Source organism: Anomaloglossus baeobatrachus, chromosome 7 (genome assembly GCF_048569485.1).
Source record: "Anomaloglossus baeobatrachus isolate aAnoBae1 chromosome 7, aAnoBae1.hap1, whole genome shotgun sequence".
Classification (NCBI taxonomy): domain Eukaryota; kingdom Metazoa; phylum Chordata; class Amphibia; order Anura; family Aromobatidae; genus Anomaloglossus; species Anomaloglossus baeobatrachus.
Genome location: NC_134359.1, coordinates 283,868,612 through 283,882,777, shown reverse-complemented (window position 1 = coordinate 283,882,777; position 14,166 = coordinate 283,868,612). Strand labels below are relative to the sequence as shown.

Below are 14,166 nucleotides of genomic sequence, written 5' to 3'. Positions count from 1 at the left end.
CCTGTACACACTGGTGGGCGGTGAAGGGTCTTTCTGCCTTTGTGTAATCCTATGAATGGCTTATAGGTGAGCACGCACTTCCCGCCACTCCTTTGGTGTCCAGATCACGGAGACTTCCCAAACCTCAGTGCCCTTTTTTTATTTACTTTATTTTTATTTGTGTTGCCTTTGGTGAATAGTCTCTAGCTTATTTCCAGAAATAGCGCCACCTTAGTCCGCAGGCCGTGTCTGGCATTACAGCGCTAGCGATTTTATTTCTGGAAATAGCGCCACCTTTATCGGTGTCTGGTATGGCGGCATAAACTTGTTCACATTATGTTTTGGCTCAGTCGATGCCGGGAGCGAAAATGTGGCCAAAATGTGACGTGAATAAGCCCCTTAGATGTTTTGCACCAGCAAATGGCTCCATCGTGGCAACATCTTGCAATCTGCTTTTCCTCTCCCATTGCAGTGGCTTCTGTCTCTCCCGCCTCCCCGTCCAGTGGTCAAGGCAAGCTGCTTAGGAGCATATCCTGGGCAGGTATATACACAGCCGGAAGTGACCCCCTTTGCCGTGTGCCTGCGTATTAACCAAATATTTGCTGGTTTCATCTGTATCCTGTGTGCTTAAAGCTAATAATGAGCAGTGGACACGTTGGCGGCCCGGGCTGTGTGATCGGGTGGTCTGGCCGTCTGTACGGCTTCCTAGCCAGATTTGCAGAATGCTAACTCTTTTTGTAGACCCTCTTCAGACTGCATGTCTGCTCATTGTCAGCCCGATCCCTACAGATTAACTATATGGCACCATTGTGGGTAGTGGGTAGTGATCACTACTAATATCCATTAGTTCCCACATGGCCTCCTCAACCTGATCTACTACGTGAAGCAAGTGACCTCATGACGTTGCATGTTAATCAGCTTTCATGTAAATTTTTGTATGTATGTATGTATGTATGTATGTATAACCGTATTTTATTTTTATTTTTTTTGCTTTGAGACTCACTTTTGTTCCCCCAAATTTGGGGGGGAAAGTAGAGGGGTGCGTCTTATAAGCCGAATATACGGATTATATACTACAGGGCCCAGGGGAGGTGGGCGCAGTTCTGTAGTGGTGCTGGGGGCTGGTGAAGGCTGCAGGAGGCAGCGGGAGATCTCCTGCTCATATAATATGCACTGTTGCTGTTTTACTACGGGCAGCAGCATGGGGGCTATATCTAACACAGGGGGATGTGTGCCATCCATAGGGGGCCATGGGCTGCATAGGGGATGTGTGCCATCCATAGGGGGCCATGGGCTGCACAGGGGGAGTGTGTGCCATCCATAGGGGGCCATGGGCTGCACAGGGGGAGTGTGTGCCATCCATAGGGGGCCATGGGCTGCACAGGGGGAGTGTGTGCCATCCATAGGGGGCCATGGGCTGCACAGGGGGAGTGTGTGCCATCCATAGGGGGCCATGGGCTGCACAGGGGGAGTGTGTGCCATCCATAGGGGGCCGTGGGCTGCACAGGGGGAGTGTGTGCCATCCATAGGGGGCCGTGGGCTGCACAGGGGGAGTGTGTGCCATCCATAGGGGGCCGTGGGCTGCACAGGGGGAGTGTGTGCCATCCATAGGGGGCCGTGGGCTGCACAGGGGGAGTGTGTGCCATCCATAGGGGGCCGTGGGCTGCACAGGGGGAGTGTGTGCCATCCATAGGGGGCCGTGGGCTGCACAGGGGGAGTGTGTGCCATCCATAGGGGGCCGTGGGCTGCACAGGGGGAGTGTGTGCCATCCATAGGGGGCCGTGGGCTGCACAGGGGGAGTGTGTGCCATCCATAGGGGGCCGTGGGCAGCACAGGGGGACGTGTGCCATCCATAGGGGGCCGTGGGCTGCACAGGGGGAGTGTGTGCCATCCATAGGGGGCCGTGGGCTGCACAGGGGGAGTGTGTGCCATCCATAGGGGGCCGTGGGCTGCACAGGGGGACGTGTGCCATCCATAGGGGGCCATGGGCTGCACAGGGGGGCCATATCTAGATTAAGGGGCTAATTTTAGGATGGGGGGCTATGAGGGATATTTACCCTATATGATTTGTTAGACGGATACTGGCATAAGACGGACCCCATTTAACATTTAAACCAAATTTGGGAGTGCGTCTTATAAAGCGAAATACGGTATTTTTTTTAGATTTTTTTTTTTTTTTTTTTTTTTTATACTATTTTTTTTTTTTTCTACATCTTTCTAGTGGTTGGTGTTCTCCCTTATCTGATACTTTGCTCCAAATTCTGTTTCAATATATGAGTTACTACCTGCAGTGGCCACTAGAGGGAGCTCCCTACCTATTTGGTATGCAGTGCGCTCCCCCTAGTGGTGGCTATATGTAAGACAGAAATGTATCCTTAAAGCATCATTGATAGAAAGTGGCTAGGCCAAAATGTATGTAAATAATTTGGAGCTCTGTATCGGGATTAGGAGGGGGGAAAGCTTTGGCCTCAATGAGTTGGCACAAAGTTATGGAGCTATATATAGTTAAAAACTACAAAATTTTATGATTTGAGGGTGAAAAAGCACTTTTGAAAAGTGGATGTCACCATATTTTCATAGTACAAACAGCATATATTATGACATTGATCTTAGACCTGACACGGCTGTTGTTTACTATGAAAATCCAGCTCAAAGGCTGTGTAATCCTAACCTTCAGGCAAGTTCATCTGAGCTTTAAGATCATATGAGTTCCCTCTTCTGCTCAGCCAGATTGATGGACAGGTGCAGCTTGTACTGTGAGATTTCAGCAGAGAGGAGGGACACTGAGGAGAAGTCAGGCTAGATGGATGGATTCTTCAGCAGGGAGTAAGGACACATAGGTCAGGCTGGAAGGACTGATTCAGTAGCAGGGAGGAAGGACACTGAGAGGAAGTCAGGCTAGATGGATGGATTCAGTAGCAGGGAGGAAGGACACTGAGAAGCTGGTCTAGATGGATGGATTCAGCAGCAGGGAGGAAGGACATTGAGGCGCAGCCGGTCTAGATGGAAAGATTCAGCAGCAGAGGTGGGATACTGAGAAGCTGGGCTAGATGGATGGATTCAGCAGCAGGGAGGAAGGATACTGAGGGGAAGTCAGGCTAGATGGATGGATTCAGCAGCAGGGAGGAAGGACACTGAGGAGAAGTCAGGCTAGATGGATGGATTCAGCAGCAGGGAGGAAGGACACTGAGGAGAAGTCAGGCTAGATGGATGGATTCAGCAGCAGGGAGGAAGGACACTGAGGAGAAGTCAGGCTAGATGGATGGATTCAGCAGCAGGGAGGAAGGACACTGAGGAGAAGTCAGGCTAGATGGATGGATTCCGCAGCAGGGAGGAAGGATACTGAGGAGAAGTCAGGCTAGATGGATGGATTCCGCAGCAGGGAGGAAGGATACTGAGGGGAAGTCAGGCTACATGGATGGATTCAGCAGCAGGGAGGAAGGATACTGAGGGGAAGTCAGGCTACATGGATGGATTCAGCAGCAGGGAGGAAGGACACTGAGGAGAAGTCAGGCTAGATGGATGGATTCAGCAGCAGGGAGGAAGGACACTGAGGAGAAGTCAGGCTAGATGGATGGATTCAGCAGCAGGGAGGAAGGATACTGAGGAGAAGTCAGGCTAGATGGATGGATTCAGCAGCAGGGAGGAAGGACACTGAGGAGAAGTCAGGCTACATGGATGGATTCAGCAGCAGGGAGGAAGGATACTGAGGGGAAGTCAGGCTACATGGATGGATTCAGCAGCAGGGAGGAAGGATACTGAGGGGAAGTCAGGCTACATGGATGGATTCAGCAGCAGGGAGGAAGGATACTGAGGGGAAGTCAGGCTACATGGATGGATTCAGCAGCAGGGAGGAAGGATACTGAGGGGAAGTCAGGCTACATGGATGGATTCAGCAGCAGGGAGGAAGGATACTGAGGGGAAGTCAGGCTACATGGATGGATTCAGCAGCAGGGAGGAAGGATACTGAGGGGAAGTCAGGCTACATGGATGGATTCAGCAGCAGGGAGGAAGGATACTGAGGGGAAGTCAGGCTACATGGATGGATTCAGCAGCAGGGAGGAAGGATACTGAGGGGAAGTCAGGCTACATGGATGGATTCAGCAGCAGGGAGGAAGGACATTGAGGCGCAGCCGGTCTAGATGGAAAGATTCAGCAGCAGGGAGGAAGGATACTGAGAAGCTGGTATAGATGGATGGATTCCGCAGCAGGGAGGAGTAACACTGAGGAGCTCGGGCGAGGTGGGTCATGAGAACTTGTCTAAGGATCATGCAGCCATTCCTACACAGATTTGCATTGTAAGTACAACATCCTCATCAGGTCTCACATTGAACATTGAATATGTGCGGTTTGTGTTGTAAATTCTGGGGACAGATCGGCGTAAAGGTTTTGCACAACAGATGTGATGGAACTGAAGGTTCGGGGCTCGGAAGGGGGAGGGGGGGGAGGGGGAGGGGGGGGGGCGGCAATAATCTGCTTTAGTTTGTGCCTTGCTTTTGTGTTAATTGTCCCATTTGTGAGATGATTGATAAAGGGGACGTTTCCTCATCTGGAGTCCTGACTTATTAAAGTCCAGGAAAGCGTCGGGTCGCTTCTTCCACAATCTTAAGCTTATTATAGGACTATAGACCCCTGAGGTCCTGACCCCGGCTGCAGAAAGCGGGGCACATTTTGAAGCCTCCTTTTTGAGGCGGGTGTATAATCCACCAGTATTTGTGGTTTCCACCTTGTGACTCTCCAGCTGCTGGAAAAATACCACTCCCAGGAGGCAGGAGTAGTATCTGCAATAGCTGGAGATGCAGGATCCTGTCCTCTGTCCTCTGTGCTGAGCTGATGCAGTGAAGCGTTGTCATTGGCATTAGATTGACCGTCACAAGTCACCAGCGCTGATCAGCCCGGCAGCAGTCACCGTTATTCCCTCCTTCTAGAATCCTCGGTTGTGCCAGAAGAAGGCTCCCAACTGGAGGGGGAAGACGTGGCGTCTCCAGGGGGCTCCCAAGAGCTGGAAGAGTTTGAGTCTGTGACTGAGGACACCCCAAGCGAGGACAAGACTGACAAGAAAACTGAAGGGATCAGCCGGGTGAGAGGCTTTATGTATATAGATATAACTTCTATAATACTGCCTGTATATACAAGAATATAACTACTATAATACTGCCCCCTACGTACAAGAATAGAACTACTATAATACTGCCCCCTATGTACAGGAATATAACTACTATAATACTGCCTCCTATATACAAGAATATAACTACTATAATACTGCCCCCTATGTACAAGAATATAACTACTATAATACTGTCCCCTATGTACAAGAATATAACTACTATAATACTGCTCCTATGTACCAGAATATAACTACTATAATACTGCTCCCTATATACAAGAATATAACTGCTATAATACTGCCTCCTATATACAAGAATATAACTACTATAATACTGCCCCTATGTACAAGAATATAACTACTATAATACTGCTCCTATGTACAAGAATATAACTACTATAATACTGCCTCCTATATACAACTATATAATTACTATAATACTGCCCCTATGTACAAGAATATAACTACTATAATACTGCCTCCTATATACAAGAATATAACTACTATAATACTGCCCCTATGTACAAGAATATAACTACTATAATACTGCTCCTATGTACAAGAATATAACTACTATAATACTGCCTCCTATATACAACTATATAATTACTATAATACTGCCCCTATGTAAAAGAATATAACTGCTATAATACCGCCCCTATGTACAAGAATATAACTACTATAATACTGCCCCCTATATACAAGAATATAACTACTATAATACTGCCTCTATGTACAAGAATATAACTACTATAATACTGCCCCCTATATACAAGTATATAATTACTATAATACTGCCCTCTATGTACAAGAATATAACTACTATAATACTGCCCCCTATGTACAAGAATATAACTACTATAATACTGCCCCCTATGTACAAGAATATAACTACTATAATACTGCCTCCTATATACAAGAATATAACTACTATAATACTGCCCCTATGTACAAGAATATAACTACTATAATACTGCTCCTATGTACAAGAATATAACTACTATAATACTGCCCCCTATGTACAAGAATATAACTACTATAATACTGCCTCCTATATACAAGAATATAACTACTATAATACTGCCCCTATGTACAAGAATATAACTACTATAATACTGCCCCTATGTACAAGAATATAACTACTATAATACTGCTCCTATGTACAAGAATATAACTACTATAATACCGCCCCTATAATCTTATTGATATGCATTGTCTTTCTATAGTCGTCCTCCACTTCCAGTCAGGAGGAGTCTACGTCTCAGCAGACAGAGGAGCTGGAGCTCGGGGGGATTCCCATAGAGGGGTCTACACGTGAACTTCCGTTCCAGCCCTCACAAACACTAAGCAAGTCCAGCTCCTCCCCGGAACTTCAGACCCTGCAGGAGCTGCCCAAGGAGCCGGACGTTAAAGACCCCGTCCCACCTCCTGCTGTAGATCCCAAACCTCAGCCTCAGAGCCAAATCTCAGAACCTGCAGAACCTGGACCCAGCAAACCGCAAGAGGAGAGTCCTGCTCCCGTGACCCCCAAACCTGAAATGGGTCTTAGACTGGAGCCGGGATTGCCGCAGCAGTCTCCGCAGTCCTCCAGTGGGTACCGGCCTCGGGGGCACACCATCTCGGACTCCGAACCTTCCAGACGGGGCAGGAGGGTCAACATTGATGCTTTTAAGAACAGCACCAAGACCACTAAAGCGGAGAAGGTGCCTGGAATAGACCCAAGGTACACGAGTCTCTCCTTTCTTCCCAATGAAATGCCAGGAGGAGCAACAGAGGGAGGGCAATGCAGTATATATTCCTTTGGCGCTAGTGACAGAATAGGATGGACCCAGTATTTTCCATAAGGTATATGGTGCATGGATGGCAGCTTGTGAAATCCGGGTCAATTTAAAGGGGTATTTCAGAATTGATTAGACAGCGCCACATCTTTCCTCAGGTTGTTTGGGGTATTACAGCTCAGTGTTATTCACTTATTGATCTGACTGTATTTTTTTTTCCCCTCCAGCTTTGTGTTTCTCCAGTTGTACCACTCTCCTTTCTTCGGGGATGAGTCTAACAAGCCCATCCTGGTCCCGAATACTCAGGTAAATCCCATACATCTGCTTCACCCCTCTTCTTCTTTAAAGGGGTTCTTCCGAAAAATGATTTTTACGCCCTATCGCTTGGATTGGAGCTGATGTGCGGCGGACGCACTGCGCAGCTCCATTCAGTGATTACATCCCACCCCAGCTTATAACAGGCTGGGACGGGGTGAGACCTCCACAAATATTTGACCGGTTAACCCCTTAATGCAATTTTCACCCTTTTTACTTTCTAGACTTTTGACCGAACTATGAAGCTTCTTGACGGGATCCCGAGCTACGACACTCACAAGATCGGGGTCCTGTATGTTGGAGAAGGGCAGGTAGGAGATCACGAAAATTATTATAAATGGACACTTGAGGCTTCTGTCCTTCAAGGAGTGTTAATAATAATAAAAAAAAAAATAATTATAATAATATAATAATAATTATAATAATAATAATAATTAACACTTAATAGTAACTATATAAATACTAATAACATTAATATTAGTAATATATTAATAGTAACAATATAAATAATAGTAATACTAATAGTAACTATAAATTATTATTAAATTAAAATATATTCGTGATACTAATACTAACTAATAGTAATATAAAATAATATTATTTTATATTACTATTAGTATTACTAATAATGTTAATAGTAACAATATAAATAATAACATAGTAATACTAATAGTAATATAAATTAATAATAATAAAATATTAATAATGTTGTTCTATTATATTCTATTTTACTATTTTATTTGTATTATTATTCTATTATATTACTATTAATAGTATTCATATTATTGATATTAACATATTTTCTTTGTCGCTCCTAATTGGGAGACCCAGACAATTGGGTGTATAGCTACTGCCTCCGGAGGCCACACAAAGCATTACACTTAAAAGTGTAAGGCCCCTCCCCTTCTGCCTATACACCCCCCGTGGGATCACGGGTTCCTCAGTTTTCAAGCTTTGTGCGAAGGAGGTCAGACATCCACGCATAGCTCCACTGTTTAGTCAGCAGCAGCTGCTGACTATGTCGGATGGAAGAAAAGAGGGCCCATACTTGGGCCCCCAGCATGCTCCCTTCTCACCCCACTTTGTGTCGGCGGTGTTTGTTAAGGTTGAGGTACCCATTGCGGGTACAGAGGCTGGAGCCCACATGCTGCATCCTTCCCCATCCCCCTTTGGGCTCTGGGTGAAGTGGGATTTACCGGTCTCCAGGCACAGAGACCGTGCTCCGTCCACAGCCCCTGGGGAATCTGCTGGATATGGAGCGGAGTATCGTCAGGGACAGGGCCCTGCTACGCCAAGGTACTCTGTGTCCCCGTACAGACCGCGCACACACTGCAGCATTGCTGGGTGTGTTAGTGCGCCGGGGACAATAGCGCTGCGCGCTTGTGCCACACTTCCACAGCTTGCTAAGGGAGTTAGTGTGTGGGGAACTGCCGCGCCGGCCCCTGCTGACAGTTTTTACTGCGACGCGGCTGGGACTTGTGGTGCGCCGGGGACTTCCGCGCTGGCCGTGCAGATTTGTCGGCCGCGCTTTTTACTAGAGTCCCTGGCTTTTGCGGCCTAGTTCCGTTTCGTTCCCGCCCCCAGGCCTGCCAGTCAGGGGAAGGGCGGGACGCTATACAGAAAGTCAGCGCCGAGGGCTGGAATCTGCTTTACATACTCCAGCCCTCACATTGAGCACAGTGGGAAGCCAGTTTCCCGCACTTTGTCTGAGGCACGCCCACGGCCCGCCCCTCTTCACAGAACGCCGGCAGCCATTCCTGTGTGCAGGCTGAGCTGGAAAGGGGAGACAAGTTCTGGGAGACCCAGGCACGGGATTCTGGCGACTACACACCCGCTTTTAGCGGGCGGTAAGCGGCACCTCCGGTGCTGACCCCACTAGTGAAAGTGTTCATTTGTATTTTTATGCTTGCATGCTATCATTGCACTGTACGGGCGCTGGTGATTCTTGGCTATATACCCTCCTGGATTGCTCTGTGGAGAATACAGCATGTCGTCCGCAAAAAACAGGGGTGCCAAGGCACAGGCTTTTTATGCTGCTTGCACCGCTTGTGAGGCTGTTCTACCGGCAGGTTCCACTGACCCCCATTGTGTGCAGTGTTCGGTCCCTGTGCTCCCTGCTCGGCCGGGGCCTCTGCTAGAGGTGACCCAGAGAGATCCACCTGTGAATACTGTCCAGGTGACGGGGACAGAGTTTGCAATTTTTGCGGATAGATTATCTGTGACTATGTCTCAGATTCTAGAAACTTGCAGTCTAGACCAGTAACTCAGACCATGGGCACTGTTGATTCATTGCTCCCTGGCCCCCCTCAGTTGGAACAGCTCCGGGGGTGTCCCACGCATCCCAGGGTGATGGCTCTGACACGGACGACAGTCCCAGACAGCCTAAGCGAGCTCGCTATGAGCGGCCCTCTACTTCATCTCACTGGTCAGGGTCCCAGCAGGAGGACTCTCTGGGTGATGAGCCGGAGGTAGCTGATCAGGATTCTGATCCTGAGACCGCTCTCAATCTGGATACTCCTGATGGTGACGCCATTGTGAACGATCTTATCGCGTCCATCAATAAAATGTTGGATTTTTCTCCCCCAGCTCCTCAAGTGGAGGAGTCAGCTTCACAGCAGGAGAGATTCCATTTCAGATTTCCCAAGCGGAAATTAAGTACTTTTCTGGACCATTCTGTCTTTAGAGAGTCAGTCCAGAAACACCACGCTTATCCAGATAAGCGTTTCTCCAAACGGCTTAAGGATACACGTTATCCCTTTCCTCCTGACGTGGTCAAGAGCTGGACCCAGTGTCCCAAGGTGGATCCCCCTATCTCCAGGCTTGCGGCTAGATCCATAGTTGCAGTGGAGGATGGGGCTGCACTTAAAGATGCCACTGACAGACAGATGGAGCTCTGGTTGAAATCCATCTATGAGGCTATCGGCGCGTCGTTTGCTCCTGCATTCGCAGCCGTATGGGCACTCCAAGCTATTTCAGCTGGTCTTGCACAGATTGACACGGTCACACGTACATCTGTTCCGCAGGTGGCATCCTTAACCTCTCAAATGTCTGCATTTGCGTCTTACGCGATTAATGCTGTCCTGGACTCTACGAGCCGTACGGCAGTGGCATCTGCTAACTCCGTGGTTTTACGCAGAGCCTTGTGGTTAAGGGAATGGAAAGCAGATTCTGCTTCCAAAAAATGCTTAACCAATTTGCCATTTTCTGGTGACCGGCTGTTTGGTGAGCGCTTGGATGAAATCATTAAACAGTCCAAGGGTAAGGATTCATCCTTACCTCAGCCCAGACAAAACAAACCCCAACAGAGGAGGGGACAGTCGGGGTTTCGGTCCTTTCGAGGTTCGGGCAGGTCCCAATTCTCCTCGTCCAAAAGGACTCAAAAGGATCAGAGGAGTTCAGATTCTTGGCGGGCTCAGTCACGCCCAAAAAAGACAGCCGGAAGACCCGCTACCAAGGCGGCTTCCTCATGACTTCCGGCCTCCTCCCTCCGCATCCTCAGTCGGTGGCAGGCTCTCCCGCTTGGCGACATTTGGCTGCCACAGGTCCATGACCGTTGGGTGCGAGACATTCTGTCTCACGGGTACAGGATAGAGTTCAGTTCTCGTCCTCCAACTCGATTCTTCAGAACGTCTCCGCCCCCCGACCGAGCCGATGCTCTCCTGCAGGCGGTGTGCACTCTAAAGGCGGAAGGAGTGGTGATCCCTGTTCCTCTTCAAGAGCAAGGTCACGGTTTTTACTCCAATTTGTTTGTGGTACCAAAAAAGGACGGGTCTTTCCGTCCCGTTCGGGACCTAATACTTCTCAACAACCACGTGAGAACCAGACGGTTCCGGATGGAATCCCTCCGATCCGTCATCGCCGCAATGTCTCAAGGAGATTTCCTAGCATCGATAGACATCAAGGATGCTTATCTCCACGTACCGATTGCTCCAGAGCATCAGCGTTTTCTACGCTTCGTTATAGGAGACGAACACCTTCAGTTCGTAGCCCTGCCTTTTGGTCTGGCGACAGCCCCACGGGTCTTCACCACAGTCATGGCAGCTGTAGTTGCAGTCCTACACTCTCAGGGACACTCCGTGATCCCTTACTTAGACGATCTGCTGGTCAAGGCGCCTTCTCAAGAGGCATGCCAACACAGCCTGAACGTGGCGCTGGAGACCCTCCAGGGTTTCGGGGGGATCATCAACTTTTCCAAGTCGAATCTAACCCCGACCCAGTCGATAACATATCTTGGCATGGAGTTTCATACTCTCTCAGCGGTAGTGAAGCTTCCGCTTGTCAAATAGCGTTCATTGCAGACAGGGGTGCAATCTCTCCTTCAAGGTCAGTCACACCCCTTGAGACGACTCATGCACTTCCTAGGGAAGATGGTGGCAGCAATAGAGGCAGTCCCTTTCGCGCAGTTTCATCTGCGTCCACTACAATGGGACATTCTCCGCCAATGGGACGGGAGGTCGAGGTCCCTCGACAGCAACGTCTCTCTCTCTCAGGCGGCCAAGGATTCTCTTCGATGGTGGCTGCTTCCCACCTCATTGTCGAAAGGGAAATCCTTCCTACCCCCCTCCTGGGCGGTAGTGACGACAGATGCGAATCTGTCAGGGTGGGGAGCAGTCTTTCTCCACCACAGGGCTCAAGGTACGTGGACTCAGCAAGAGTCCACTCTTCAGATCAACGTTCTGGAGATCAGAGCAGTGTATCTTGCTCTACAAGCCTTCCAGCAGTGGCTGGAAGGCAAGCAGATCCGTATTCAGTCGGACAACTCCACAGCGGTGGCATACATCAACCACCAAGGAGGAATTCGCAGTCGGCAAGCCTTCCAGGAAGTCCGGCGGATTCTGACGTGGGTGGAAGACACGGCTTCCACCATATCCGCAGTTCACATCCCAGGCGTGGATAACTGGGAAGCAGATTTCCTCAGTCGCCAGGGTATGGACGCAGGGGAATGGTCTCTTCACCCGGACGTGTCTCAAGAGATCTGTCGCCGCTGGGGGATGCCGGACGTCCACCTAATGGCGTCTCGGCACAACAACAAGGTCCCAGTTGTCATGGCACGGTCTCACGATCACCGAGCTCTGGCGGCAGACGCCTTAGTTCAAGATTGGTCGCAGTTCCGGCTTCCTTATGTGTTTCCACCTCTGGCTCTGTTGCCCAGAGTGCTGCGCAAGATCAGGTCCGACTGCCGCCGCGCCATCCTCGTCGCACCAGACTGGCCAAGGAGGTCGTGGTACCCGGATCTGTGGCACCTCGCGGTAGGCCAACCGTGGGCACTACCAGACCGACCAGACTTGCTGTCTCAAGGGCCATTTTTCCATCAGAATTCTGCAGCCCTGAACCCGACTGTGTGGCCATTGAGTCCTGGATCCTAGCGGGTTCAGGATTGTCTCAAGAGGTCATTGCCACCATGAGACAGGCCAGAAAACCTACCTCCACCAAGATATACCACAGGACGTGGAAAATATTCTTGTCTTGGTGCTCTGCTCAGGGAGTCTCTCCCTGGCCATTTAGATTGCCTACTTTTCTTTCCTTCCTGCAATCCGGGTTGGAAAAAGGTTTGTCGCTCAGCTCCCTCAAGGGGCAAGTCTCAGCGCTATCTGTATTTTTTCAGAAGCGCCTAGCACGACTTCCTCAGGTACGCACGTTCCTGCAAGGGGTCTGTCATATCGTCCCTCCTTACAAGCGGCCGTTAGAGCCCTGGGATCGGAACAGGGTTCTAATTGTTCTTCAGAAGCCGCCTTTCGAGCCTATGAGGGATGTTTCCCTTTCTCGCCTTTCACAGAAAGTGGCCTTTCTAGTAGCGGTCACGTCTCTCCGGAGAGTGTCCGAGCTAGCAGCGCTGTCATGCAAATCTCCCTTCCTGGTGATTCACCAGGACAAGGTGGTTTTGCGCCCTATTCCGGAGTTTCTCCCTAAGGTGGTATCCCCGTTTCATCTTAATCAGGATATCTCCTTGCCTTCCTTGTGCCCTCATCCAGTTCATCAATGTGAAAAGGATTTGCATTTGTTGGATCTCGTGAGAGCGCTCAGGATCTACATTCCCGCACGGCGCCCCTGCGCCGCTCGGATGCACTCTTTGTCCTTGTCGCTGGTCAGCGCAAAGGGTCGCAAGCTTCCAAATCCACCCTAGCTCGGTGGATCAAGGAACCAATTCTTGAAGCCTACCGTTCTGCTGGGCTTCCGGTTCCCTCAGGGCTGAAGGCCCATTCTACCAGAGCCATGGGTGCGTCCTGGGCATTACAACACCAGGCTACGGCTCAGCAGGTGTGCCAGGCGACTACCTGGTCGAGTCTGCACACTTTTACCAAACACTATCAAGTGCATACCTACGCTTCGGCGGACGCCAGCCTAGGTAGACAAGCCCTTCAGGCGGCGACGGCCCACCTGTAGGGTAGGGCTGTTTTTACGGTCCTATCACGAGGGGTTATTATACCCACCCAGGGACTGCTTTTGGACGTCCCAATTGTCTGGGTCTCCCAATTAGGAGCGACAAAGAAGGGAATTTTGTTTACTTACCGTAAATTCCTTTTCTTCTAGCTCCAATTGGGAGACCCAGCACCCGCCCTGTTTGCTTAGGGATTTTTGTTTGTTCGGGTACACATGTTGTTCATGTTGAATGGTTTCGGTTCTCCGATGTTCCTTCGGATTGAATTTGTTCTTAAACCAGTTATTGGCTTTCCTCCTTCTTGCTTTGGCACTAAAACTGAGGAACCCGTGATCCCACGGGGGGTGTATAGGCAGAAGGGGAGGGGCCTTACACTTTTAAGTGTAATGCTTTGTGTGGCCTCCGGAGGCAGTAGCTATACACCCAATTGTCTGGGTCTCCCAATTGGAGCTAGAAGAAAAGGAATTTACGGTAAGTAAACAAAATTCCCTTCTTTATTTATAATTTATATTGTTACTATTAGTATTATTACTAATATTAATATATTTAATACTAAAACATGAGTAATACTAATAGTAACAATATAAATTATAAATAAAAATATAGTA

The 14,166-nt window shown here is 49.2% G+C and overlaps 1 protein-coding gene across 4 annotated transcripts in view; it reads left to right on the top strand.

Annotated features, from left to right (window-relative positions):
* TSC2 (TSC complex subunit 2) overlaps positions 1 to 14,166 on the top strand; it is an 87,205-nt gene that overhangs the window by 67,659 nt on the left and 5,380 nt on the right. For 2 of the 4 annotated variants that reach the window (XM_075318307.1, XM_075318305.1), the window contains 5 exons: positions 452 to 520; positions 4,908 to 5,059; positions 6,313 to 6,809; positions 7,092 to 7,170; positions 7,404 to 7,490. In XM_075318307.1, coding sequence (XP_075174422.1) covers positions 452 to 520; positions 4,908 to 5,059; positions 6,313 to 6,809; positions 7,092 to 7,170; positions 7,404 to 7,490 — 884 coding nt within the window. The remainder of the gene's footprint in view (positions 1 to 451; positions 521 to 4,907; positions 5,060 to 6,312; positions 6,810 to 7,091; positions 7,171 to 7,403; positions 7,491 to 14,166) is intronic. The other 2 variants (XM_075318306.1, XM_075318303.1) reach the window with 1 other exon arrangement.